This window comes from Coptis chinensis, chromosome 9, assembly GCF_015680905.1.
Source record: "Coptis chinensis isolate HL-2020 chromosome 9, ASM1568090v1, whole genome shotgun sequence".
NCBI lineage: Eukaryota > Viridiplantae > Streptophyta > Magnoliopsida > Ranunculales > Ranunculaceae > Coptis > Coptis chinensis.
In genome coordinates this window covers 55,399,436-55,423,136 of record NC_141464.1, presented here as the reverse complement: position 1 = coordinate 55,423,136, position 23,701 = coordinate 55,399,436, and the positions used below count along the sequence as shown (strand labels likewise).

Here is a 23,701-nt window from a genome sequence, read left to right as displayed (position 1 = left end):
CGGATCCACTACATATTGTTGATTTGGAATCGTTGGAGTTGGAAGAAGACATTACCTATCGGAAGGGCAGTTCAGATTCTAGATCACGAGAGAAAAGAGATTGCGGTCAAAGGTCATTCCGTTGGTAAAGGTCTTGTGGAGAAATCACAATGTAGAGGAAGCAACATGGGAGAAAGAAGCCGATATGAGGCAACAATATCCAGAATTGTTCGAGAACTAAGGTATGATTTAATTTCGAGGACGAAATTTTCTTTTAAGGAGGGTAGGATGTAAAAACTCAAATTCTTGTTAAGAGTATTTTTGTAAATTTCATAATAAATCTAGGGTCATTTATGTAAATTGATCGTCGGGGTTATATTTCAAACGTACGTAACTTACTGGAACTTAACTCCGACTCATAAGTCACGTTAGGTAAGCGACCCATATCGCGAAAATTTGAAAATGCCGATTAAGCGGTTTTAAGCGTCTTGAAGTCGCACGAGTTAACGGCTTACCGCATGAGTGGGTTATTGTCATAACTGCGGTGAGATAGAATATAGCAGATTAAATTTAGAGGGATAGGCGAAAAATAATCAAGACACTAAGTCAATTAGTGGCGGTTAGGAGTCTAGGTAGGACATTAAGTCTAACTAGGATATATTGGGCTTGGGCCTAAATATATCGCGGCCCAAATAGGAAAAAATGAAATCGCGAAAACGAAAATCGCGAAACAGGAAAAACCGGCCAAACCAAAAATCGCACTTCTTCTTCCCCAATTCGCACCTCTCAAACCCTAGGAGAGAGAAATATCAAATCGCCCAAATTCAACCGATTCCACCCAAAAACTTAAACGCCCAATCACTAACAACACTCAATCAAGCGTGGGGATTCAAAAAAAATTATTGGATTTGCGTCGTACCGCCGCTGCCGGGTGAGTTTAATCTGCTCCAAACAACTAGTTTGAACTCGACGTCGATAGTTGGGGATGTATTGATGGAAATATTGGACGGGGGTGTGGTATTTCGGCAGTAGCAGTTGGAGTAGAAGTGAATTCGAGCATACCGGAGCGAAATCGAGATAAGAGGTGAGTTAGTTTAAGCCTCAATCAAATAATTTGAACTTCGATTTAGTTCTATTTGGTTGTATTGATGAAGGATGATTGAAATTGGGTGGTTGTTAGGTCGGCGGCCCGGTAGGGGGAGGAGACAAAGTGGAGCGATTTTGGTGGAAGCGACAAGCTAGGATCGATTTTAAACTGGCGACTTCGGTAAGAGTTGCTATATTCACTTTAATTTAGAGAAGTTATGTTAGTCTAAACTTGTTTAGGATTTGATTCATAATGCACGATTGATAAGAAACTTCGGCAAATTGTAATTAGATTTGATATGAACCGAAGAGGGTGGAATGGGTTGTAGTGGAAATTTGGAATTGGATTGGGATCTTATTACAAATGGAAATTTTAATGGGATGGGAGGAGAGTGAATCAATCTGAAGCATCTAAAGGGGTTAAGTTCTTGAGAAAATATATGTAAGAACTGGAAATGGCACGTAGTCGGATCGGCGACAGCGACTGTCGGTGTTACATAGAACGGTTTGTGGTGGCCTATAGCGATCTAGAACAAAACTTTTGGTAACTAGAAGGGTAGAATGCGTTAATAATTACTTTAGTGGTTAATATAATCAACGAGTAATTATTTCCCTCGACTTATGTTGAAAAGAAAATATTAATTGTCTTCTTGGGTTCTAATAGATTTCTGATTGGGCTTATATGATTTATAGGAGTTGGATTCGGTTAAGCTGGTTCGATTTGGTTAAGTGGGCTTGAGGAGAAGGAGCTTGCTAAGGTAGGAACCTACATACCAATATATAGTCTGCTTATTTTCATGCATGATTTGAATTGTTTAAATAGGGAATAGATAGTTGCGTATCAACCATGCATGTATATATGATATTCATGTTTTGCACTGTATTTCCTCGATATAAACTGTATATATAGATAGCTTTCGTGTGAAATGGTTTTTTGGTAAAATCGGGGTAGCGGAGATTTGTTTTCTTTGTTAAAAGAGAAAAAAAAAACTGGTTTTGGGAAGGGTTCGCGTCTCTTGTCTCAGCAAGGAGACAGAGAGATGGATTTTGTATGCGGGTGAGGATTACCCGGTTGTTTGTAAATATGTGTGAGGTTCTGGATTGTCTCCGGGATAGAGTTATTTATTATTCGATGATTAGCCGTTTAGGGAATCATCGGTTGTCATTACTATGGTAGCCCGTTTAGGAGTCATAGGTTGTATGTGATCGATGGGGGACATCCCAGAACTCACACATACAGGACCAACAGTTTTAAAAGAAAATCTAAATATGTATCTATAGTATTTGGAAAACAATCGGTAATACGAGTATATATATAGATATTACTATGTTTATCACGAGGGGATTTAGAAAAGGAATTGTGAATTCCTATAAAGAATGAACTGTTGTCGCATTTCCGGAGACGGCAGTTCGCTCTAGGATTCCAACTGTGGTGTACACCTTTCGAGGTGGTGGGCCACCTTTAAAGGGATGCATCACTGGATGTAGTCCGGGAATTACTTTTCTACTTTTCTAGATAACCATGCTTGTACGTGTCACGCTGTATGGTGATTAGCTTGTGTGGGGTTACATGCTACCTCGATGAGGTTTAGGCGCCGGTGAGTGAGAGTTTAGTCCACTCACGGATGTGTGTCAAGATCCCGAAAGCGATCTGCGGTCGTCGAACGGTTGACCACCGTAAGTTAGGTGGCGGCCCGTGATGGGGTCGTGGTCCAGGGGCACACGAGCCCTAAAAGCTTTGGGGATTTTGTGTATCTGAACACAACAACGGCATTTCATCTCCCTGCGGGTAAAATCGGGAAAACAACGGTGCATGGTTCACCTTTGGAAAGTCTTGAACCGAGATTGCTGTGGTTTAAAATTACCGGTCGTACCCACCATTCTAATAGGATCACGGCCCCCAATAGTTGTATGATGATTGTGAAAAACTATATTTTGTATATCAAAGAAGCATGTCGAGATGATTTACGCTAGTTAGTGATGTATATATACATAGTCACAATATTTGAATACTATTATAGAAACCCCTGCATGTTTTAAATGTTTTCAAAGTAGACTATTTATTGGTTATGTATGTTTCTACTTGGGCATAGTTGTTGCTCATCCTACTTAACATTTCGACGAGCGATTCTTTGAGGAGGCTTTTCCTAACCCTAGCGATGAGGGTTATGGGGATTTAGGAGGATTCCCCTTATGCTTGACGAGGACGGAGTCAAGTTCCTATTTTGGGTGGTATAGAGATAGTTTAGCCATTTTGGTTGTATATATAGAGAGCTCCGCTCTTTTTGATGTATTTATTTGATGTATTTGAGTAGCAGTTAGACTTAAACAGTGGGTGAATGTATATAATGTTGTTTAGAAGGTTGAGTTACATATATATGTTGTTGGAAGGTTGTAGTTTAGGATTTCCAGGTTTATGACAGGTTATGACAGGTTTATGACAGGTTTTAGGGTTTATGAATGTCGATCAAACAAAGGAAACTCTGCCGAAATTTCGGTAGAAATCTGGATAGGTGTCGGCCTCGAGATTCATTCCACGTCCTCGGGATGTGTGTTGGGTCTCGGGGCGTGACAGGAGTTATGTGATATGGGCCGATAGGAAGGAGTTTACACTCATTTGGATTAAAACCAAGGGGCTGAGCCCCATTTCTTGTAAAAATATCTTATTCGAAAGGATTACATTAGTGGCTGCAGTTATGCCAGACATGACTACATTAGATTGCGTGCTGACGATACACCACTAGTGCCTAGTGATTTTTTATTTTTTATTTATTTTTCTCTTCGGTGAAGTTTTTTGCTGCAATTTGGGTAAATTTGGGTAATGCTTAGTTTGCTTCAGGCCTAATCAAAACAAAACATATGTACAACTAACAAAACAAAAACTAAAATCAATATGAGTATTGTTCTCTATTAATGTTCTTCCTATTTTGCAATCTTCTCCCACCTCAACTGATTTTGCCCTCTCCTTCTACCTCAACCTACCGATCCACCACCACCTTCTTTTCCATACCTCTCTTTCTCTCTCCTCTCTTTATTCTTTCCAATTATCAAATCCAACCGCCCATTGTACTAAGCCTCCATCTTCACTTACAATTATTATTGCAAATGAGTTCTTCATTAACTAATTTAGTGATGCAAATGATCTCGCTTTGTTATGCTCGATAATTTAATTTATTGAGCAACATAGAAAAAGTGGTAATAACTAAAAAAAAAGAGGTGGTGGCGAACTGATTGGTTGTGGCAGTAGAGAGGGAGGAAAAGGCAAAGTAGGAAGAAGGTTAAGTGAGAACAACACCCGTTTTTACTTTAGTTTTTGTTTTGTTGACTTTACACATGTCGTGTACCGATTAGGCCAGAAGCAAACTGGGCGTTACAAAAATTACTGCAAAAATGAATCCCTAGCCACACCTATACAAGTGTTACAAAAATAGCTAATTTGCGGACATAAATGATTGAACATCAAATCATCATTGGTCCACGATGTCAGCAAATTTTGTACATGGGACCAACACTTAACCACGTCAGCCTTTTCTCTTTAACAAATGAAAAGTAATATAATCAAAGAAATAAAAATGGAAAGAACTAAAAAGGAAACCCATGATGCACATTTTCTCCCTCCGTCCAATTCAAAATTTTCAGGATGAACACCATCATACATAGCAAGTTTTGGTTTTGTCTTAGTGGATTTGTTAATATTCATCATATTAGGCATATAAATTTTTGTTATTCTATTCAGATTTTATAAGAATTACATTGTGTTGTGGGGAGATTGAGTAGAAAATAAACTTAATTCATCAATCCGGAGATAGACTATTGGAAAATTGATTTCGATAAGAGAATCTCTCCCGTCTCCACATGAAAATTGATTCAAAATAGAGAATTTCTGGAGAAGAGAAAATTTAAGCTTAGGTGGTTCATTAATGGAGTCACAAAGAACAACTTGAAAATTTAGCTCAGTGCCTCAGACAACCCCATCTCAAAGTTTTAAGTAAACATTTGAGGCTTCAATCAACAACACATAATGTATTCAATCATTTTTTCTAGATTATCATGTCTTTTTTCCATGGAGAGGATGGTTGGGGATTTTTTTTTTTTTTTTTTTTTTGAAGTGAAAATTTTATTGATTATAATAACGAGTTTTACAAATAATTGGAACAAACGTGCAACAAGTTGCACCGCAAGTCCTTTCTGAATGGCAAATAATATCCTCCTAAATAACGAGTTTTATTTATTTTATTTTGTTATTGTTAGTAAATATTTGGTGTCCTTACGCCTCACGTGGTTAAATGTTGATCCCATGAGCAAAATTTGCTGACTTGGACCAATGAGGATTTGATGTCCTGTGGACAAGAAAATCATGTATGTCCACAAATTGGCTCTCGTAACACAAATGATTGTTAGAGCAAGTCCAATGTTGGACTGCTATAAAAAGAGCTATTAAACCCTTGCCACATAGAATTTTTAGGGTTTTTATCTTGCCTCGCCAAATATGGTGGACCAAAACTTGAATTTCATTCCAATTGCTCTTTTGTGTTTTGAAGTGCTAAATGGATGCGAACAATATAGTTTCTGTCGTCTATCCATTAGTTTATAACTTGTGTTGAAATTTATGTCGTCTGTCAAAATTTAATATACAGACGACAGAAACTATGTTGTCCGTCTCTCGAAACTTGTTATGACAGCGGCTAGACAATGCCAAAATTTTGGTTGGGTTTATCACACCGACCAAATTTAAGAACCTTCTAACAGCTCTATTAGAATGACATTTTAATTTTTGGGGTGTTATATTTATATGGCATTTAGCACATATAGCACCCAAGTGGACTTGTTTTTAGGTTTCCAAACATGTTCCATATAATGAACTCGTATTATCACATAGGCTACATTATTTGGTCCTTGAAATCAAAATTTTATGGGGAAGGAGCGACAATATTGAGAAGATGATGAACAAGTAGGCCTGCAAATTGCACCAAAACCTTAGTATACTTGTTCATGTTAACATTTTACGAAATTAGAGTAGCCTCTTACGTGACTATGGATAAACTATAAAGTAAGAAATTAGTTGTTTGAGATTTGCAATAAATAATAAATAACCAATAGTTCATTCGCATGGGTTACAAATCATACTTGTACGTAATCCCCTCTGTTCAGTCACTTGTAGTAAACAATTGTTTCCAAAATTACAACATCTATAACGAACTTTCAAAAATTAGCTGATTGGCCACGTGTCGAAGTTAGATGGACGAAACTTGAGTATTGGGGTATTTGGGTACCCGAACCCGAGAAGTAATCGATATTAGAGTTGGCGTGGAAATAGATCTGAACTGACGAAGACCGCGTGAGAAAGAAAAGGTAACTTCGATAATAAGTAGAGTTTGTTTTGTTTTGTAACAAAAAAGACAGCAAAGCCAAAAAAAAAGAGAGAAACACAACTAAGACACCCCCAAACACTTTCTCTCTCCTCCATTCTTTAAACAAAAAAAAAAACAACCTCGGCTGATCATTAATCAAATCGAAGTAAAAAAAAAAAAAAACAGATGTCTTACGCTTACCTCTTCAAGTACATAATCATCGGCGACACTGGTAACTAACTCCCTCAATTCTCCCACAGATGATTTATTTTAATATTTTGTTTATTTATTCAATTGTTTTTTTATATATATATATATAGGAGTGGGAAAATCATGTTTGTTACTACAGTTCACCGACAAACGGTTCCAACCAGTACATGATTTAACTATCGGCGTTGAATTTGGAGCTAGGATGATTACTATTGATAACAAGCCTATTAAACTTCAAATCTGGGATACGGTTTGTTTCTTTCTCTTTTCTATATCATTTATTTATATTAAATAATTCAGTCTACTTGTTTATTTATGCGATTTGGACCATTGTTACTTGGGAGGGGATAGGAGATAGTTTGATTAGTTATAGAGAGTGTGGGATCATTTGTTAAGATGATTCACCTGATAGATTCTGACTTTGGTGGAGGAGCCGAATAATATGAGGTGGAATATTTGTGGAAATTGTTTATTAGGCTTCACAATGGCATCCCTGTTAAGACTGGAAGGGCAATGCGGACATGTTATTGGAGGATGTTTCAGGTTGTCCTTGCCAGATACTTGTATGGGATAAACTTGTTCTTAATCAAATCCTAAGGTGAGAAGATTAAAATTTCCTTTAAGCATAATATTTTATTAATAAGGGAATCAACTAGATGTTGTCCAACCAATTACAGAGACCTAAACCCATCTTTTTCATTCAAGCCTTAGCCACCAGAGAGAGTTGTGTTGTTGTTTTAGTAGAGTATGCTATTGTAGTGTATCTTAGTCTACTTCAGTCATTGAATCCTGTTAGTAAAGACGCCGGTGAAGCCTTTACACCATCTGAGAGGGCATCCTTTGTTCCCTAAGCTTTCATATGGGATCCCCTTTTTCTAAAGGTCTCTTGTTTTAGGCTTTTGAATCATTTTGTGCCATCTTTTTATAACTTGTTTTATGCTAAGTTACATTGACACAGATAGGTGATTCCATATCTGACACAGATCACGAAGTGTCGGACATGACTAAATATAAAAATAATGGTATATCACATACAATGTGTCCGATACGTATCCAACACGGACACGTGGATACGTATCTGACGCAGAGTTTTTTTGAAATATGGCGTGTCCATGTTACATAGGTTTTATGACATCCTTTTATTTTTTTCTCTTTGGGTTTCTCCACCTACATGGATACTTTCTCTGTTGTCATTATTGTATTGACCATTGGGTGTAGTCTTTACTCTTGATGTCTGGTGTACAGGTTAAAGAAAATCTGCAGATCCTCTTTCGTACAATAAGTTCACTTCTGTAGTTTTACTGATCGACCAGTGAAAAAGTGAATTAAGAAGAATCAGGAAGACAAATGAATCTGTATGATAATATTATTGTATATCAGTAGGACTGTGACCAATTGCTTTAGAAATCCAAACAGTCTATGGTGATCTACCCCAAGAGTTGAAGCACAAGAGGGTCCTTATCTGCCTTTGGGGCTTTGGGCTATTACAGCATAATTCATCTTAGTTGAGAAACTGTTATGGTAGAGAAACTATAATATGGATTTGCAATTAAAGGATAAGATTATCTCAAAAATCATATTCTTCTTCAGAGATGATAGGAAAATCAGAAAATCAGAATGTTTTCTTTCCCAAAAAAGCATAAATATAATAAAGTAACAAATAAACAAAATGTAGAATGTCTTTCATGGACACGCCATATTTTTTTTAAAATTGTCGGATACATATCCACGTGTTCGAAATGGACGATATAGGACCGTTGTATGTGATATACCTCAATATTTTATAGTTAAGCCATGTCCGGACACTTCATATCCGTGTGGGATCACGGACACACCTATCCGTGTCAGTTAGGTCTTATTATGTGCAATGTGCATCCTTGTGCTACTGGTTTATGCATAACAATCAAGCTACTTTAGCAGAGTTGTGCTAACAAATTTAAGTATTTTTAATATTTCACTTGCATTTGATTTCTGTGCTGAAGTTTCTATGCAAATCATCAGGCTGGTCAAGAGTCTTTCCGATCTATTACAAGGTCCTACTACAGGGGTGCTGCTGGTGCTCTTCTGGTCTATGACATCACCAGGCAGTCCTTATTTATGATTTAGAGTTGATCAGTGTTGTACTGTGCTTAATCATATAAATCATCCTCCTAGCAGATAGAAATTGACCAAATTATGCACCTTAAGGTAGAACTCTTCTTTTAAAATTTACTGTTGAGAAAATATATTACAATTAATATTTCTTTTCAGAAAAGTGTGTGAAAAATAGATTATTAACTTTATTCTTCTTTAATTCATGTGAATTGAAAAATTATAATTATTTTGGTATAATACTTGCAAATATGTTTAATATCATGATTAAATCAAATGCCATAGTTGCCACCTGTTCTCTTTTGGCCTTCATGTTGTAAGCTGTCGTTTAGAACTCTTAGTTTTATAACCTTTATTTCTATTGACTATTATCTATCCCAGCTTCCAACCCAAAAAATAGAAAAACAAATAACAACCACAACCTGTGTCATGGGTATATCACAAGCCACAAGGGTGTAAAGTAGAGTTATAAGATTGGATTTTCTCCATTTTATATTTTTAGTCACTGCTATTCTAATACTATTTGTTTCTCCCAGGAGGGAAACTTTCAACCACTTGGCTAGCTGGTTGGAAGATGCGAGGCAGCATGCAAATGCGAACATGACTATTATGCTCATTGGAAACAAGTGCGATCTTGCTCACAGAAGAGCTGTGAGCACGGAGGAAGGTGAACAGTTTGCCAAGGAGCATGGATTGATATTCATGGAAGCCTCTGCAAAAACTGCTCAAAATGTTGAAGAGGTAATAAATGGACTGCTATCCAAGCAACTTTTTCTAAAAATTTGCCATTGTATTTTCCTTATTCTATTTACTAAAAGTGTTAACTGTTACTCAGGCATTTATAAGCACAGCTGCTACAATCTACAAGAAGATTCAAGATGGAGTTTTCGATGTTTCAAATGAGGTTAGTTTTATATTTGAAGTTGAACACTTTAACATGACAAATTTATTTCGATGATCATGTTGGGGAAAGTAGAAAATGTAGTTTGAAAAGCAAATACTTTTTCCAGGGAAAACATTCGGATGTTTACTGCATGAGAAAGTGGATTTGAATTGCTTATGTGTTTATTAGATATCTTTATTTTGTTATATTATATTCTTTTGTTTTGTTTAAAAAAATTGAAAGTGTTGCTTGTGCATTGCTATTAGGATTATGTGGTGTGTGTGTGGTGGGGGAAGGGTTGTTTTATACTCAAGGTCCTGGGTTCAATTCTCATACTCGTGGAGATTTCAAAAGATTTGAAAAATAGAAAAAGAATGGTGGTTTTTTATGACCGATGTTTTAATGTGTAATGGGTATATTTTTTGAAAAGTTCTCTTTAAGACAGAGACCCAGAGAGTTCTTTGCAAGAGTATTACAGTGAAAAAGTCAAAAAACCATATGTGAAAGAAAAGGGTTATAACCTAAAGGAAAACTAAAGTTTGATAGTTAAGTAATTTTATTTGAATACTCTCTGTGGTGTGGTAAGTAACGATCCAGCTAGCTGCACAGGTTCGTTTGAAAATGTCAATTTGATAAATAAGTGGATTACAATCTATGATTAAATTTATGTTGGTTTGCACCTCACTGACTAACTCTTATCTTGGAACCAAGAATGAATGGAGTAGTTTTTCCTGCTTAACCTCAAATGAGGCCTTTTGTTAAATTATCTAATAAATACCAAATGTCATTTGTATAGACTGCGCAACTGATATTTGTGCTTTTGTTCATATGTGCAGTCTTATGGAATTAAAGTTGGATATGGAGGAATACCCGGGCCTTCGGGTGGGAGAGATGGCTCTGCTTCCCAGGCAGGGGGCTGTTGCAGTTAAAGTTTGTGTACCTATTTACAGAATCTCTCTATTTCTCTATTGTGTTACCTCCCTTGTTCTTTTGTTGATTGGAACCTATAAGACGCTTTCTTTCTTAAAGATTTGAACTAATGAAGTGTGAAAAAATATGCAAAGTAAATTCGATATTTGTACATCTTTTTTTGTTTTTTCCCGTTAAACTGGGTTTAAGTGTACCTAAGCCTGATTCATTGTAAAAAGTACATGAATATATGATCTAATGCAGGCTCGTCAGTCTCTTCGAACCTTTAGCAATCTTCTTATTCCCCTAGCTTTTCAATAGTTTAATCTTTAAACACAGAATATCTTTTCCAGAAATGTCAAGCAAGCCCATTAGTTTGAGAACGAGTTCGGCTAAATTTCGTGACTTTAGGCTGTATCATTGCCCAAGCTAGCACCCGTTCTTTAGAGTGGGCCCATAGCACATTCTTTCATCTTGCGGAAGATTTGGAAAGGGACGAATCGACGTGTTTTTACCAGTGAACAACCATGTACCTCATCTCCATCTTTCCATTCGTATATTGACTGGGCTATTACTGTTGGAGTCAATCTGCCAACTATCTATGAATCCTACACAGCTCTTCTTCTTTATCGAGAGAAAAACACAACACACGTAGCTCTTCGTATCTTAGATCTCTTGGTGTCCTATTATAATGTCTCAATTGGGTTATAAAAATTCTGTCAGATTTTAGTTTTTATCTGAAATCCATAGAGGAAACACAAGTAGCGGGTAGGGTCTTTCACAAAGCACCTTGAGGCTAACAGTCAGTCTCCTTCTGTCAGTGAAAATGTTCACCTCAAAGCTTAAGCATTATTATTGACATATATTGTCCCATGCTGCGCTAGCCATGACTCTTAAGTTTCTAACTTAATCTCTCGTATAGTTTACTTAACCGTAGGATTTAATTGCTCAAAATGCCAAGCCGTCAGTATAATCAAATACCCATATCTATATATGACTATGCCAATAAAACTGTAGTTGATCTTATGTGAGGAGTTAAATTGTGTAGGAACTGAGAAGATCTCAGTTTCCTGAAAAATAGTTTAAGCTTAACAAAGCTGGAAGTCTGGAATACACGCTCAGTTGGTTAGATCGTGTGGCTGTTAACCACAACGTCCGGAGGTTCAAGCCCCTTCTAGCGCAAAATTTATCAATATTGGAAAAAGAAAAACAGTCTCATTTTTATACTTGGTCATTCTTACCGCATTGTGGGAGAAGATCTCAGTTGTGTATATGCACATTTTATACATATTAGCTGCCATCTTTCATCAAGAGTCCAGCCTGCATATGGGATATCTACGCGAAGCTGACATCTCTTCCTGCCAATACAAGCAAAAATATATGCACTAAACTTAAGCAATTGCAAGTAAAGTTGGATTAATTAAGCCATGACAGTCTAGATATCACTCATTTGACCGGGTTATTTTGGGCTTTCCTGCAAGCCCACATACAATGAATTTGGAGAATAATATCATCTTGATTCAACTTCAAGCGATCCTTTCCATCATTATGTGATGAAGCGTGTGGCGTGACTGGCGTCCCATTCCACATTTGACAATGGTGGAAATACTGGGATCCAAGAATTCAGACTTGGTCTATCTACATTGCCACAGTCATCATCAAATGTCGTACACGATCAGATGATGTGGCAAAGGTGAATCGTTTGGCAGCATTTCACAGTTCTAGTATTGAATACACTTCTACGCTAGATTTGTACTTTCTTTTATAGGCAAAAATCTATGCATCCAACCATGAACGACGGCGTTGGATCCATTACATTGTATCAATATCGATACTCTACAGATCCTAAGGTCATGAGCAAAAACATAGTTGAACTGCAATGAGATTTTCATCTTTTGCAAATCCAAAGAATTACCCAAGTCCGAAGGAAAGATGTGTAATTGTGCCATAATCCAAATCATTCATTCTGGAGGGAAAAACATAGGCATTTAAATTGTCAAACCTTGTATTAGACTATTAGTTAATATTTTCACGCAGTAAAGTGCATGAGACGAGAGCTTCACTCCAAGGACGATCAAGAGCTTATTTCTAGGCGCAACAAGGGATATTCCCTGGAGCAAAGATTGGTCAAAAGGATATAATAGCACTGGTTCTTCAAGTTATCTCAAAGACTGCACTTGATCAGATGACTCATGGCTGAAACACTATTTCCAAACTGATATTTCAACCATCGGGTTTTCTTCTGGTAAAAAAGCAAGAACAGATGTAGATAGTAAGCTATGTATACTCGTAGAATACCACCAAAGTATCCTACAAGTTTCAATAAAAAAAACTAGCACTCTCAAAACTATTAGCAAAAAAGGGGAATGTTTTGTAAAGAGCAGTACCTTTTGACTTTAAATCCCAGTAAATCGCACGGAAAAGAAAGCCAACTTCTAAAGCTACTTATTTGAAGTAATTATAAATTAACAGTTATCAACCTCATAAACCATGTCTTTGCACAATTCTTATCCTTGACAGTGCGGCAACAACTTGCACAATAAATAATATAGAACTCAATTATAATTTCACAAGCTTCCTGTTTCTTCATCTCAATGTTCCTTATCTAATTAAACATGAATTGCAGGAGGGAGGAACAGTTAAGTATTCAGATATGACAATTTTTAAGGAAATTAAATGGCAGAAATGATTACTGATACCACACAAGTCAAACTAAAAACCTTAATTAACATAACCATCATCATTCTTCTATTGGTTGAATCTCAGAATCCTCCTCGAATTGAGCTGGTCAGTAGCTTAAAACACAAGTTTCTTACTGGTATCTCATTCAAAAAACATAAGATAAATGCTAAGCTGTATGTTAAGACAGTCACGTCTCCGTATGCTCTTTAAATCTCCTTTTCCATTCACTAAACCATTTTACGAACTCTGGTGATTGGCTTTGGAACCTGAAAATATGGCTATTGAAATAGGGCAAGGAGCAGCACCTGAGGCAATTCTCGAAAATGTGTGGGCCAACTTCATTGGCAAAACTGTGCCAGGTGAAGGAGCAGGCAAGATGCCTAACTCATCTCAGAGTTGGGACAAACTGCCTTGTCTTGATGGGAGAGATGGGACTATGGGACATCTAACACGGATCCCAAGTCTTGGGAGATGGGTTTCTATGGGAACTGAAAGTTGGGAGGAATTGCTTGATAGTATCATACCTCCAAACAACATCGAAAAGATTGGTAACACTGAGGCAGAACTCAGTCAGGGAAGTTCAACAGCAAAATCAAATTCAGTGAAAGTAGAGAAGGTGGCCACCAGACATTTCAGAGGGGTAAGGAGGAGGCCATGGGGAAAGTATGCAGCAGAGATAAGGGACTCATCTCGAAAAGGCGTTCGCCTTTGGCTTGGGACATATAATACAGCTGAAGAAGCTGCTTTAGCTTATGACAAAGCTGCTTTAAGAATGAGAGGACCTCGGACGTTTCTAAATTTCCCACTGGAGATGGTTGCAGAGGCTTTAGGCAGTGCTTATTCGGGGAAGGATTTGAACTACATGCCCAAATCTTCTCAAGAAAGTTATACTACAGGTCATAATGGCTATCCCAACTCAATTACCTTGTACCCTGACGCAACTTATAATCCTCTTAAAAGAGCTGTACGTGAATGCGACCTTTGGGATGAGATGATGGTCGGACAACCAACACGGAAGCGAGTAACAACCATGAACGACGTTATCAGAAACCGAGGGGATGTTGTGGAGTTTCAGGACCTTGGGAATGATTACTTGGAAAGTTTGCTGTCTTCTCAATAACAGAATCTAGAACATCTAGCAGAGTTAGAAGATAAACAACAGAACTTAGTATTACTCTGTCCTTACATTTTAGGTAGTGCAGCTTTTAACTGCATATATATGTGGTGTGTAAACATTCTTTTAAACTCTACAATGTCCAGATTAAATTAGGTCATGCGGTATTGTTTGTTTTTACAGGTAATTCTTCTAGTAAGGTATATATTTTTTTCTCATTGAACAGTCTTATGCTAGCACATTCCTTATATGTGCATGCAAATGTAGCTGTTCGAATCTATTTCTACAATTGTTCTTGCTATGAACTACCATATTCCCAACTTTTCACGCAAGTGCACCTAAATAAAGAAAGGTATAGAAACAATTGGTCACAACGCAATAATTTAGAAAAAATAAATAAACAAGTAAAACTTGAAGCATAATCATATATTTTCCATCTGGGTCTATCATACCATATGAACAACTTAAAACTTGTTCTTCATTCTCAATTCAACCACATATTTTTCCAATCCCTTTATGAGCATCTAATTCAAAGAAAAAAAATACAGAAGACAGTACAAAACAGTCTATAATTTAATCATAATACCTGGCTAGCACACGATGAAGACAAGTACTTTTATTCAGAATTCCCATTTAGTTGCACTTATATGAAAAATAAAAATAAATTAACCACTTTCAGAATTGGAAAATGGTCCAAGAATGCAATGAGATTTAAGACAGCCAATATAGGTCCAATGCTGACCTAATACATGGATACCAATCCTAGTAACAACTAAAAGGATGTCCGGAGTCTAGAATAGCTCAATATTTCCTTTCTCTGGATAGGTAAGACGTTCAAAGAGTTTGGCATACTTTTGATATATCCAATATCAATTTTGAGAAAGACAAGTAGACAACACAAGGGAAGTTTAGGATATCATGAAAGAAATCATTCTTAACAAGTTAACCGTATTATCAAAGGCAGTGATATGATTCGCCTGTTCTGTATGGAGGATATTTGAAAATGGTGTACAAGGGCATATACTCCAAAACTCCATGAGTCACTGAGCAATGTTAATACTGAATAGAAAATTGAGTGGTACATACTATCGTATCAATCGAGTACGGTAACGAAAAATGTGGCTCAGTATTTCTGCATCTGGGCCTTGTGACGGCAACAGGACAGAGCCTTTTGGGGGAGTTGTTCAAGAGGGGAAGTAAGACTCCAACCATAGGTAAGAACATACCTTGTGACTGAGCACATGGAAATGTCCATCTTGAGACTTTAGAGTAATGTGGAGGTAGAAGAATCTCATAGTAGCTGGCTTTGCAATGAAGTAGGACGTCCAAAGAGTCTTCGACTGTTGGTGCTTATCTTTATTGAATGGAGCCAGTTGCTGTTGAAGATTGTCTGGGTAGGAAAACTCACCTACAGATATATTGTTTGATTGTTGCTCAGGTTTCATTCATATTTAGTTACAAAAAACTAACATAGACTGTCTCTAGAAGCCACAAAACGAGGATATAACGCAAAAGTAACGAATTCAAATAGTGTTGAAAATGGTTTCTAATCTAAGGATTGTCTCAAGGGTGAACCCCTCATTGTCTTCAGCCTTTGAATGTATTCGGAACAAGTGAAACAGAGTACAATGGGCTTCTAAGGTGTAGAACAGATATATACACCCTACGCTCTCCAGTACAGTATGGAAATTACTTCACAACTTTGAAGTCACTTATCAGACTGTCATGAGAAAAGGAGTAAGGCTTTGCTTCCAGATGATAACATTGCAATGTAAAGGTGGAGATGTTAAACCATCTTCTTTTGATATTGACAGGTCTAGACATATGGAGATAGGTGGCTGACAAATTCAGGTACATGCCGCAGTATTACACACATGACAAGCCTACAAAGGTGGGTTCCTTGTAAAACATCGTTGTAACTCGACATTTTCTGGTTGCATCTGGAGGAGTCTCAGAGCGGTCATTGGTAACAGAAATGTGGATATGCTGTTTTGCAAAAAAAATAAAATTGTCAAGTACATAACCGCAATGGGATCTCTATCTAGGGGATGTAAGAAGAACAATGTGCATGAGCTCAAAGGGAGCACAGACCAGAATCACCAGACATTAGAAGATCACCTAATATCAAGGAGTATTACTGACTTCCTCCACAACAAGGAATAAAAAAACTCAAAAATCAATTGTGAAGTGTGGCAAGAGGTAACCCAGATCCTATGGTGCTGGAACAACCTACAGAGATTCAAGTACCCAATTCCTTGTGGCCTACAGAAAAGGGAGTCTACATAGCCCTACCTATGTTGAAATCTAGAGCTTGCTTGCTGTTGAAAGGGTAGTGTAGTTGTGGATAGAATCAGTCTATAGAATCCTCTCTATTCCTTGACCCGAAGTATGAGATAGTTTGATTGCTAGATAAATCTAAGAGGAACATGGAAAAAAAAATCAAAGAAAGCTGAATATCAAGTAGCTACGAAGCTCTGTTGCATGGGTACGCCCTAATTTCCTCTGTATCGCGTACCCGTGTCCGCAGGACACGGGTACGGACACGGACACGGACACAAGCAAAACAGACCCTAATTCTCAGATCTCTCGCCGTGTCCAAATCGTCGTACCCGTGTCCAAACCAGACACTCCGTCCCGTACCCATGCAACACAGCTACGAAGGGATCAAGCAGGGCCGGCTCTGGGGCAAGGCCAACTAGGCGACCGCCTAGGGCCCCCACTTGTTGACAAAAAAAAAGGCCCCTAATTCTCCACCCACTATCTAATAAAGCCTATATCCAAATATTAGATTGACCCAACTGATTTAAAGAAATAAAAGCCCAAATATTAGATTGACCCAAAACCAATTGACCCAACTGATTTAAGCCCAGCCAACAAAAAAACAAAACTAATTCAAACCTTACGGTTATATTCGGTCAGCCAAAAAAAAACAAAACTAATTCAAAACTTACGGTTATATTCGGTCTCCTGGAGGTTTCCTATTTCGGTATTTTCTATTTTAAAAAAAAACTAAGGGTTTAAGGTTAGTTTAAAAGAAACAGAGAAACTAAAAAAAATAAATAGAAGAGAGAACCTAGTCTTTGAGGAGTTACAAACAAGACTACTACGCTAGCAGAGGTGCTCCCAATATACATGCTTTGTATGTTCCCTTAACCCTTCTCAATTCTCTATTTATTGTTTTTCTTTTTAAATTGGATGAATTTGATTGAATTGTTTGTAGCAATAATCTTATATGAATTTGATTGAATTTTTCATAGCAATAATCTTACATGAATTTGATTGAATTTTTCGTTTTCTGTATGCTATATCTTGAATGACTCAAAAGTTTGAAAAGTATTCTAAGCTAGTTGTCCGACTTGCTAGTCTTTGTTGTTCAAATTCTCATTGAGTGGTTAGTATCATGAGTAGCTAGAAAATATCCATCGGGTAGTGCTAAGAGAAAAAGAAGCAAAACAAGAAGAACTCATTTCAATCTCAAAGGGAAGTATTCTTAAATTTCTTTCTACTAGTGGACAAATAGAGACTTCTAATGAAGATGTTAGCATGAGGAGCTTGAAAATATAGTGAATATGGAACATGACGAGAGGGGGAATGATGAATTTGAAGAAAGATCAAATGTTGAAGCCGAAGAGGAGATGAATAATGTTGAATTAGAAGAGAGAGTAAATCTTTGAAGATGAAGAGACAATGAATATTGAAAGTCAAGAAGAACCTAATGAAGCTATGAATGAGAATGGAGAATATGGACCGACAAACTATTTTGATCCAAAAATTGGGATAAGATTGATCGAAATATAGGGATTTCTTGGTCTAAAAAGGTCCAATAAGAGACAATATTATACTGATTTTCCTAGAGATGATGAAGGTAGACATTTTTCAACCTTTCACTATGTCGCGGCGATGGATAATGGTTTGAAGCGAGGATCGAAAGTGGCTTGTTTATTCTCATTCGGTAGAAGCGGGGTATTTTGTTTTTGTTGTAAGTTATTCAAGCAACGAGGAAGGCTTTCTCAATTGGATAGTGAAGGATGTTCAAATTGGAAAAATCTTGGTGAAAAGCTTCAAAAACATGAACAAAGTCTTTGAGCACAAAAGACACTTGAATAGTTGGTGTGAGTTAGAAAATAGGTTAGGAAAGAATGAAACAATCGATAAGAGTGTGCGACAACAAATCAATCGAGAAAAAGAACATTGGAGACAACTATTATTGAGGGATACTTGCTCTTGTGAAAGCTCTTGCTAAAAATACTTTGGCATTTCAGGGGACAATGAGAAGATTAAGGAAGAAAACAACGGCATTTTTTGAGCATGATTGAAATGATTGCGAATTTGATCCAATATTGCAAGAGCACATCCGACGTATTGAAAGTCATGAAATTCACTATCATTATCTTGGCCACAACATTGAAATGAACTAATTCGGATGTTAGCGGTGGCGTTATTAATGCATTTTCTTTTGGGTAGATAATCCGTGACATTCTATTACTATAAGAGTTATCATAATTTTTTTTGCAGGTGAGGTGAAAAATGCAATTCTTAAGAAAATTAAAGCGGCTAAGTACTTTTCAGTTATTCTTGATTGCACTCCAGATGTAAGCCATGAAGAACAAATGTCGCTGGTGATACGATGTGTGGATGTCTCAACAAATCCAGTTAAGATTGAAGAGTTCTTTTTAGAATTTATGAAGGTGGGCGATACATCGGGTTTGGGACTCTTTAATGAGTGAAAGTCAGATTAAGCACTCTTCAACTTGATATTAATGATGTAAGGGGACAAGGCTATGACAATGGATCTAATATAAAAGGCAAACACAAAGGCGTACAAAAAAGATTGCTCGAAATAAATCCTAGAGCTTTTTATACGCCATGTGGTTGCCATAGTCTAAATCTTGCATTGTGTGATACGGCTAACTCTTGCTCTAAAGTCGCGTGTCCTTTTTTCGAGTGGTGCAACGTGTATATACATTGTTTTCTTCTTCACAAAAGCGGTGGGAAGTTTTCAAAGAACATGTGAAAAGAGGTCCCAATCTTACTTTGAAGGCATTGTCACAAACACGTTGGGAAAGTCGTGTGGAAAGTGTTAAAGCGATTAGAAGTCAAGCTCCACGATAAGAGATGCTTTAGTTGAATTAATGGATACTAGTGATGATCCAAAACTAAGAGTGAAGCCGAAGTCTCTAGCCACACATGATATTGAGAATTTTGAGTTCTTGATTGGTATGATTGTTTGGCACACGATATTGAATGGTGTTAATGTTGTTAGCAAACTCTTACAAACCAAGATATGCAGATTGATGTCGCTATTAGTGAACTGCAAAGGTTGATTTCTTTTTTTGAAAAGTATAGAGAAACCGGATTTGAAGAAGCAATGATAGAAGCTAAAAAGAAGTTGCAAGTGCTATGCAAATTGAGCCTATTTTTTTAAAATGAAAAACGTATCATTAAGTAGAAAGAGACAATTTGATGAAAATGCGGATAAAGAGGTGCCACATCGGTTTGAAGAATCATTTAGAGTCAACTACTTCATTTTTATTGTTGACCAAGCTATTTCTTCTCTTAAGAGTAGGTTTGAAACAGTTTCAAGTATATGAGAAACATTTTGGGTTCTTGTTTAATTTGGAGAAGTTGAAGTCTATAGACGAGATAGTTTAAAAGGCTTCTTGTGACAACTTAGCAGAGTTTCAAACATGACAACATTTCGATATTGACGGGGATAGAGTTATTTTTGGAATTGCAACTCTTGAAAAGAAATTTTACCGGATGACGAAAGAAAGCAATTGAAGTGCTAAACCATTTGAACTTAAGGGCTAGTTGCTTTCCAAATCGTGGATTGCTTATAGAATATTATTAACTATACCCGCTATTCTTGCTTCTTCTGCGGAGAGGAGCTTTTCAAAGTTGAAGATGATTAAGTCTTACCTTCGATCGACCATGTCGCAAGATAGATTAAATGGATTAGCTATGCTATCTATTGAAAAAGCTTTGGCAGAGGAGCTTGACTATGCAAATGTAATAACTGATTTTGCAGCTAAAACTGTGAGACGGGGAAATTTTCGATGATATTTTACTTGATGTAATTAGTTTGTGACTTGGTGGGGTTAGATTTCATTTCTCCTACTTTCAAAATAAATAACAATTTTTTTTTTTTTTGCCTATATAATTTTCTTCTTTCTTTCTTTTGTTAAAGCTTAAGGCCCCACTTTGAGAACTCGCCTAGGGCCTCTTAAATCTCAGGGCCGGCCCTGGGATCAAGAATGGACAACTGTGATTTTAAGTGTACACCACAAAACCTTGTTGGTTATCTAAATAGGAGGTTCCTGATCTGATTCATTATCATTCCAAAAGGGTTTGTTGTAAAGGAGTGATATTCATTATAACCCAAGCTAGAACCGAACCCTGTACCATAACAAATTTCCTATATTGAAATTTCTAGACCGAGTTCAATTATCGGCATGACTACGAAAAGTATAATGCTTACACCTATCAGCACGTAATGAGATTAGTCTAAAGGTGAAACACAGAGAAGTGAGACAAAGTAACTGGGCTGTTGGATCTTCGTTGCACGTTAGGTAAAGCTAGTGTGAGTGACTGAGTGTGTGTGATCAATAAGTTACATATACCATAAAACTAAACAACTAAAACAGACAAAATACAAGAGCAGATAACTCACAGATAAACTCCGTCAAGGAAACCATCTTCTTCTAGACCTCATACCCCGATGAAAGAGACGAAAAGCCATCAAAATAAAAGCCACTTCCAGAAACACAACTATCTTCAACTCTAACACCCAAAAGAAGTAGAAAATCAGTTATACAATGCTAACACATATAAATCTCTATACCCTTTCTCTACACAGTGTCATACCTTTTAGTTTCTCAACAAAATCCTCCAAACTCACCCTATTCGACTTTTGCATTGTGTCATTATTTACATTGTCTGAAACCTTAACATCTTTATAGCAAGTGTTTAAACATATGATTCCACCATCATACTCATCACTTCCATCACAACAATCTGCCCATGCATGACCATGATCCAAATAGTCAATCCAACAAGTCAAACTTAACATTGACCAAATGTGCAATGTATTAATATTACTAAATATGTTTACCACACAAGTGATCATTAACACGAGACGAGAATAATAACTGGGGCCTACTTCCGTCATTTCTGCAATAAAATCTGCCAGCTGGACATGCTGAAGTTCCTGTAATAAAAAAAAAAAAAAAAAAAACTTACTATCTGTAACTAAAAGTGTTGAAAAATAAGTGGGGGTTGAATAGTAATTACCGGGCTCATCAGTACCGTCGATACAATCACAGAAATTATCATTGAGACGAGATTTCGTGAAATATTTCGACCCGTCTTTGCACTTGATAAGTTGTTTTGATAAATAGTATTTCTCATCTGCAATGAAAACGAGATTGGCTAAATGGGCACGTAAGCTAATTGAACATGTTAGTATAGAGAGAAAAGAAAATAACCTTGTGGGTGAATTCCATAAAGAGGTGAAATAGTAGTAAGTGAAGAGGGAGTGATGATTGCCACTAAAAGGAGGGAAATTAATAATACGTTCCGGCGGGAGTACTCCATCTTTATTTTAGAGCCCACCTAGTTTTTAGAGTCTGAGAATTGTGAACAAGACCCGTAATTTAATCTGCCCCCAAAATGTCATGGAATACTCGTTGAAATTTCAGTAATGCCGAAAGTCTTTTCTATGTATCAGTATCAACGAAAACACGAACTATGTGCTACTTTTTTTTTTTTTTTTTTTTTTTTTCGAAAACCCAATTTTTCGGAATTCCTATATGATATTTTTCCGAATTTAGTAAAGATATTTGTGTTCCGATATTTGAAATTTCAATATCCAATTTTTTTGAAAAATAATTATATCATAATTAGATGTGTTTTCAAAATTCGATTTGCTTTTCGATTAATTTATGAATTTTTAATATATAGCAGTATATTACATATAGTTACTAAATTAAAATTGCAGATAGTTTACAAATCAAATATAAATCTTAGAGAAGTAGAACATTGTCTAACTTCAAGAAACCAACATTGTCATTCTAGTACATGTCTCAATTTCTCTAATCTTCCTATTTATTGAATTAATGCATTAATATGAAGAAAAAACTTGCTGAATGAATATGTTAAAAGGTCTAAGTTATTTGCTGAATTAATAAATTTCAAAATGATTGCTAAATGAATGTATTTAACTGGATAAAAAATAGTTATCCTAAAAGAAAATCCGATTATATAATTCAAATTTCCGATTTACTTTCGTATTTTGGGGATTCTGAAATTTCCAAAAAAATTCCTATTTTCCGAACTTTCCAAATTCGGAAAAAAAATTGTCATCTAAAAAATAATTAGATCAAATTTGAAAAAGATATTGTCATCCGAAAAAAAATTGAAAATTTGTCCGAAAGCCCTTTGTTCGATCCGATCCGAAGTGACCTAACCAAAACCACCACCAATATTAGATTGTGTCAGATGTATATTATATAAAAATAATGGGTTATTGGTGCTGACTAGGGGTGGGTAATGGGTAATGGGCTAGGTCTAGGCCCTTCTAAAACATTTAAAACCCTCAGATATATTAAAGGTCGGTCGGCCCCCTAAAGTCATAAGATTCGCCTGGGTTCGGCCGGATCACAAGTCTAAATCTCAAGCCCTGACCCTACCCTGAGCCCTCTTTAAAGGCTTTAGGGCCGGGCCTCCTATATATTTTCTTCTTTTTACTACATCAGTTTTAAAACTCATTTATATTACAAAAATGTACAATGATCTACAAACTTAAAGTCCCACCAATCTAGTAATAATCATGGATAAGTCCAACAATTTAAAATACACATCCACAATCTAATGAATTGAAGTACATCGAGAGTTCGGAATTTGTTCTTCCTTGTACTCAAACCTCACTAAAATTACATTTAACATTGAAATACATAGACAAATAATTATATTATCATTTTAAAGGAAGAAGTAATAGATATAAAGAAACATAATAAAATTGGTTAAAGGCCGCGAAGTTGTTAAACTGTTTCCAATATCATAAATTGTTTCCATAATAGATTCAAACAAATATAATATTACATTTTTTCTAATTTAAAAGTGATTCAAGCTTTGTATGTGTAAATGAAAATATTGGCTTTTGAATAAGTGTTGGAGAAAAGTTTGAGATTACAAATGCCATTTTTCTAACAAAAGTTGTTTTTTGGTTTTTATGTTACAAATGTCTGCTCTGTACTTCGCTTTAATGGTGTGAAATGAAACCTTTAGTTCTAGACTTGGCTTAGATGTGAATAAAAATATAATTTATAAGAAGTAAGTGGGAAAATAAATTGAGAATAATAAATTCTGAACTTTGACTTGATGATCAAAGGAATAAAG

General features: G+C 36.4%; 3 protein-coding genes across 5 annotated transcripts; 2 read left to right on the top strand and 1 right to left on the bottom strand.

Annotated features, from left to right (window-relative positions):
* Positions 1 to 6,357: 6,357 nt before the first annotated feature.
* On the top strand, positions 6,358 to 10,798 carry LOC147476787 (ras-related protein RABB1c). 2 transcript variants are annotated; one of them, XM_086584910.1, is made up of 6 exons: positions 6,358 to 6,648; positions 6,737 to 6,876; positions 8,628 to 8,710; positions 9,254 to 9,458; positions 9,553 to 9,621; positions 10,437 to 10,798. In XM_086584910.1, the coding sequence occupies exons 1-6, from the start codon at positions 6,603 to 6,605 to the stop codon at positions 10,527 to 10,529; spliced, it is 636 nt and encodes a 211-aa protein (XP_086441036.1). In that variant the 5' UTR covers positions 6,358 to 6,602; the 3' UTR covers positions 10,530 to 10,798. The 2 variants fall into 2 exon arrangements, with proteins under 2 accessions (XP_086441036.1, XP_086441037.1); XM_086584911.1 differs by having other exon boundaries at positions 6,462 to 6,648; positions 8,628 to 8,713; positions 9,257 to 9,458.
* Positions 10,799 to 13,332: 2,534 nt separating this feature from the next.
* Positions 13,333 to 14,460, top strand: LOC147476786 (ethylene-response factor C3-like). Its single transcript, XM_086584909.1, has one exon. It carries the CDS (start codon positions 13,466 to 13,468, stop codon positions 14,309 to 14,311), a length of 846 nt encoding a protein of 281 aa, XP_086441035.1. The 5' UTR covers positions 13,333 to 13,465; the 3' UTR covers positions 14,312 to 14,460.
* Positions 14,461 to 15,198: 738 nt separating this feature from the next.
* LOC147476785 (kinase C substrate, heavy chain-like protein) lies at positions 15,199 to 21,946 on the bottom strand. Of its 2 annotated transcripts, XM_086584912.1 has the most exons (6): positions 21,790 to 21,946; positions 21,596 to 21,712; positions 21,417 to 21,512; positions 21,170 to 21,319; positions 20,976 to 21,085; positions 15,199 to 15,713 (listed from the first exon to the last, which is right to left on the bottom strand). In XM_086584912.1, exons 1-5 carry the CDS (start codon positions 21,896 to 21,898, stop codon positions 20,988 to 20,990), a joined length of 570 nt encoding a protein of 189 aa, XP_086441038.1. In that variant the 5' UTR covers positions 21,899 to 21,946; the 3' UTR covers positions 15,199 to 15,713; positions 20,976 to 20,987. The 2 variants fall into 2 exon arrangements, with proteins under 2 accessions (XP_086441038.1, XP_086441039.1); XM_086584913.1 differs by lacking the exon at positions 15,199 to 15,713 and having other exon boundaries at positions 20,976 to 21,077.
* Between the last annotated feature and the right edge of the window lie 1,755 nt (positions 21,947 to 23,701).

Excerpts from the sequence above, each read along its gene's own strand:
- LOC147476786 (XM_086584909.1), top strand. The coding sequence starts at position 13,466 with ATGGCTATTGAAATAGGGCAAGGAGCAGCACCTGAGGCAATTCTCGAA.
- LOC147476785 (XM_086584912.1), bottom strand. The coding sequence starts at position 21,898 with ATGGAGTACTCCCGCCGGAACGTATTATTAATTTCCCTCCTTTTAGTG. Across the intron at positions 21,513-21,595 it reads CGACGGTACTGATGAGCCCG|GAACTTCAGCATGTCCAGCT; the intron begins GTAATTACTATT and ends TTTTTATTACAG. Across the intron at positions 21,320-21,416 it reads TGTTAATGATCACTTGTGTG|ATTGTTGTGATGGAAGTGAT; the intron begins GTAAACATATTT and ends ATGCATGGGCAG.
- LOC147476787 (XM_086584910.1), top strand. The coding sequence starts at position 6,603 with ATGTCTTACGCTTACCTCTTCAAGTACATAATCATCGGCGACACTG. Across the intron at positions 6,649-6,736 it reads CATAATCATCGGCGACACTG|GAGTGGGAAAATCATGTTTG; the intron begins GTAACTAACTCC and ends ATATATATATAG. Across the intron at positions 9,459-9,552 it reads CTGCTCAAAATGTTGAAGAG|GCATTTATAAGCACAGCTGC; the intron begins GTAATAAATGGA and ends ACTGTTACTCAG.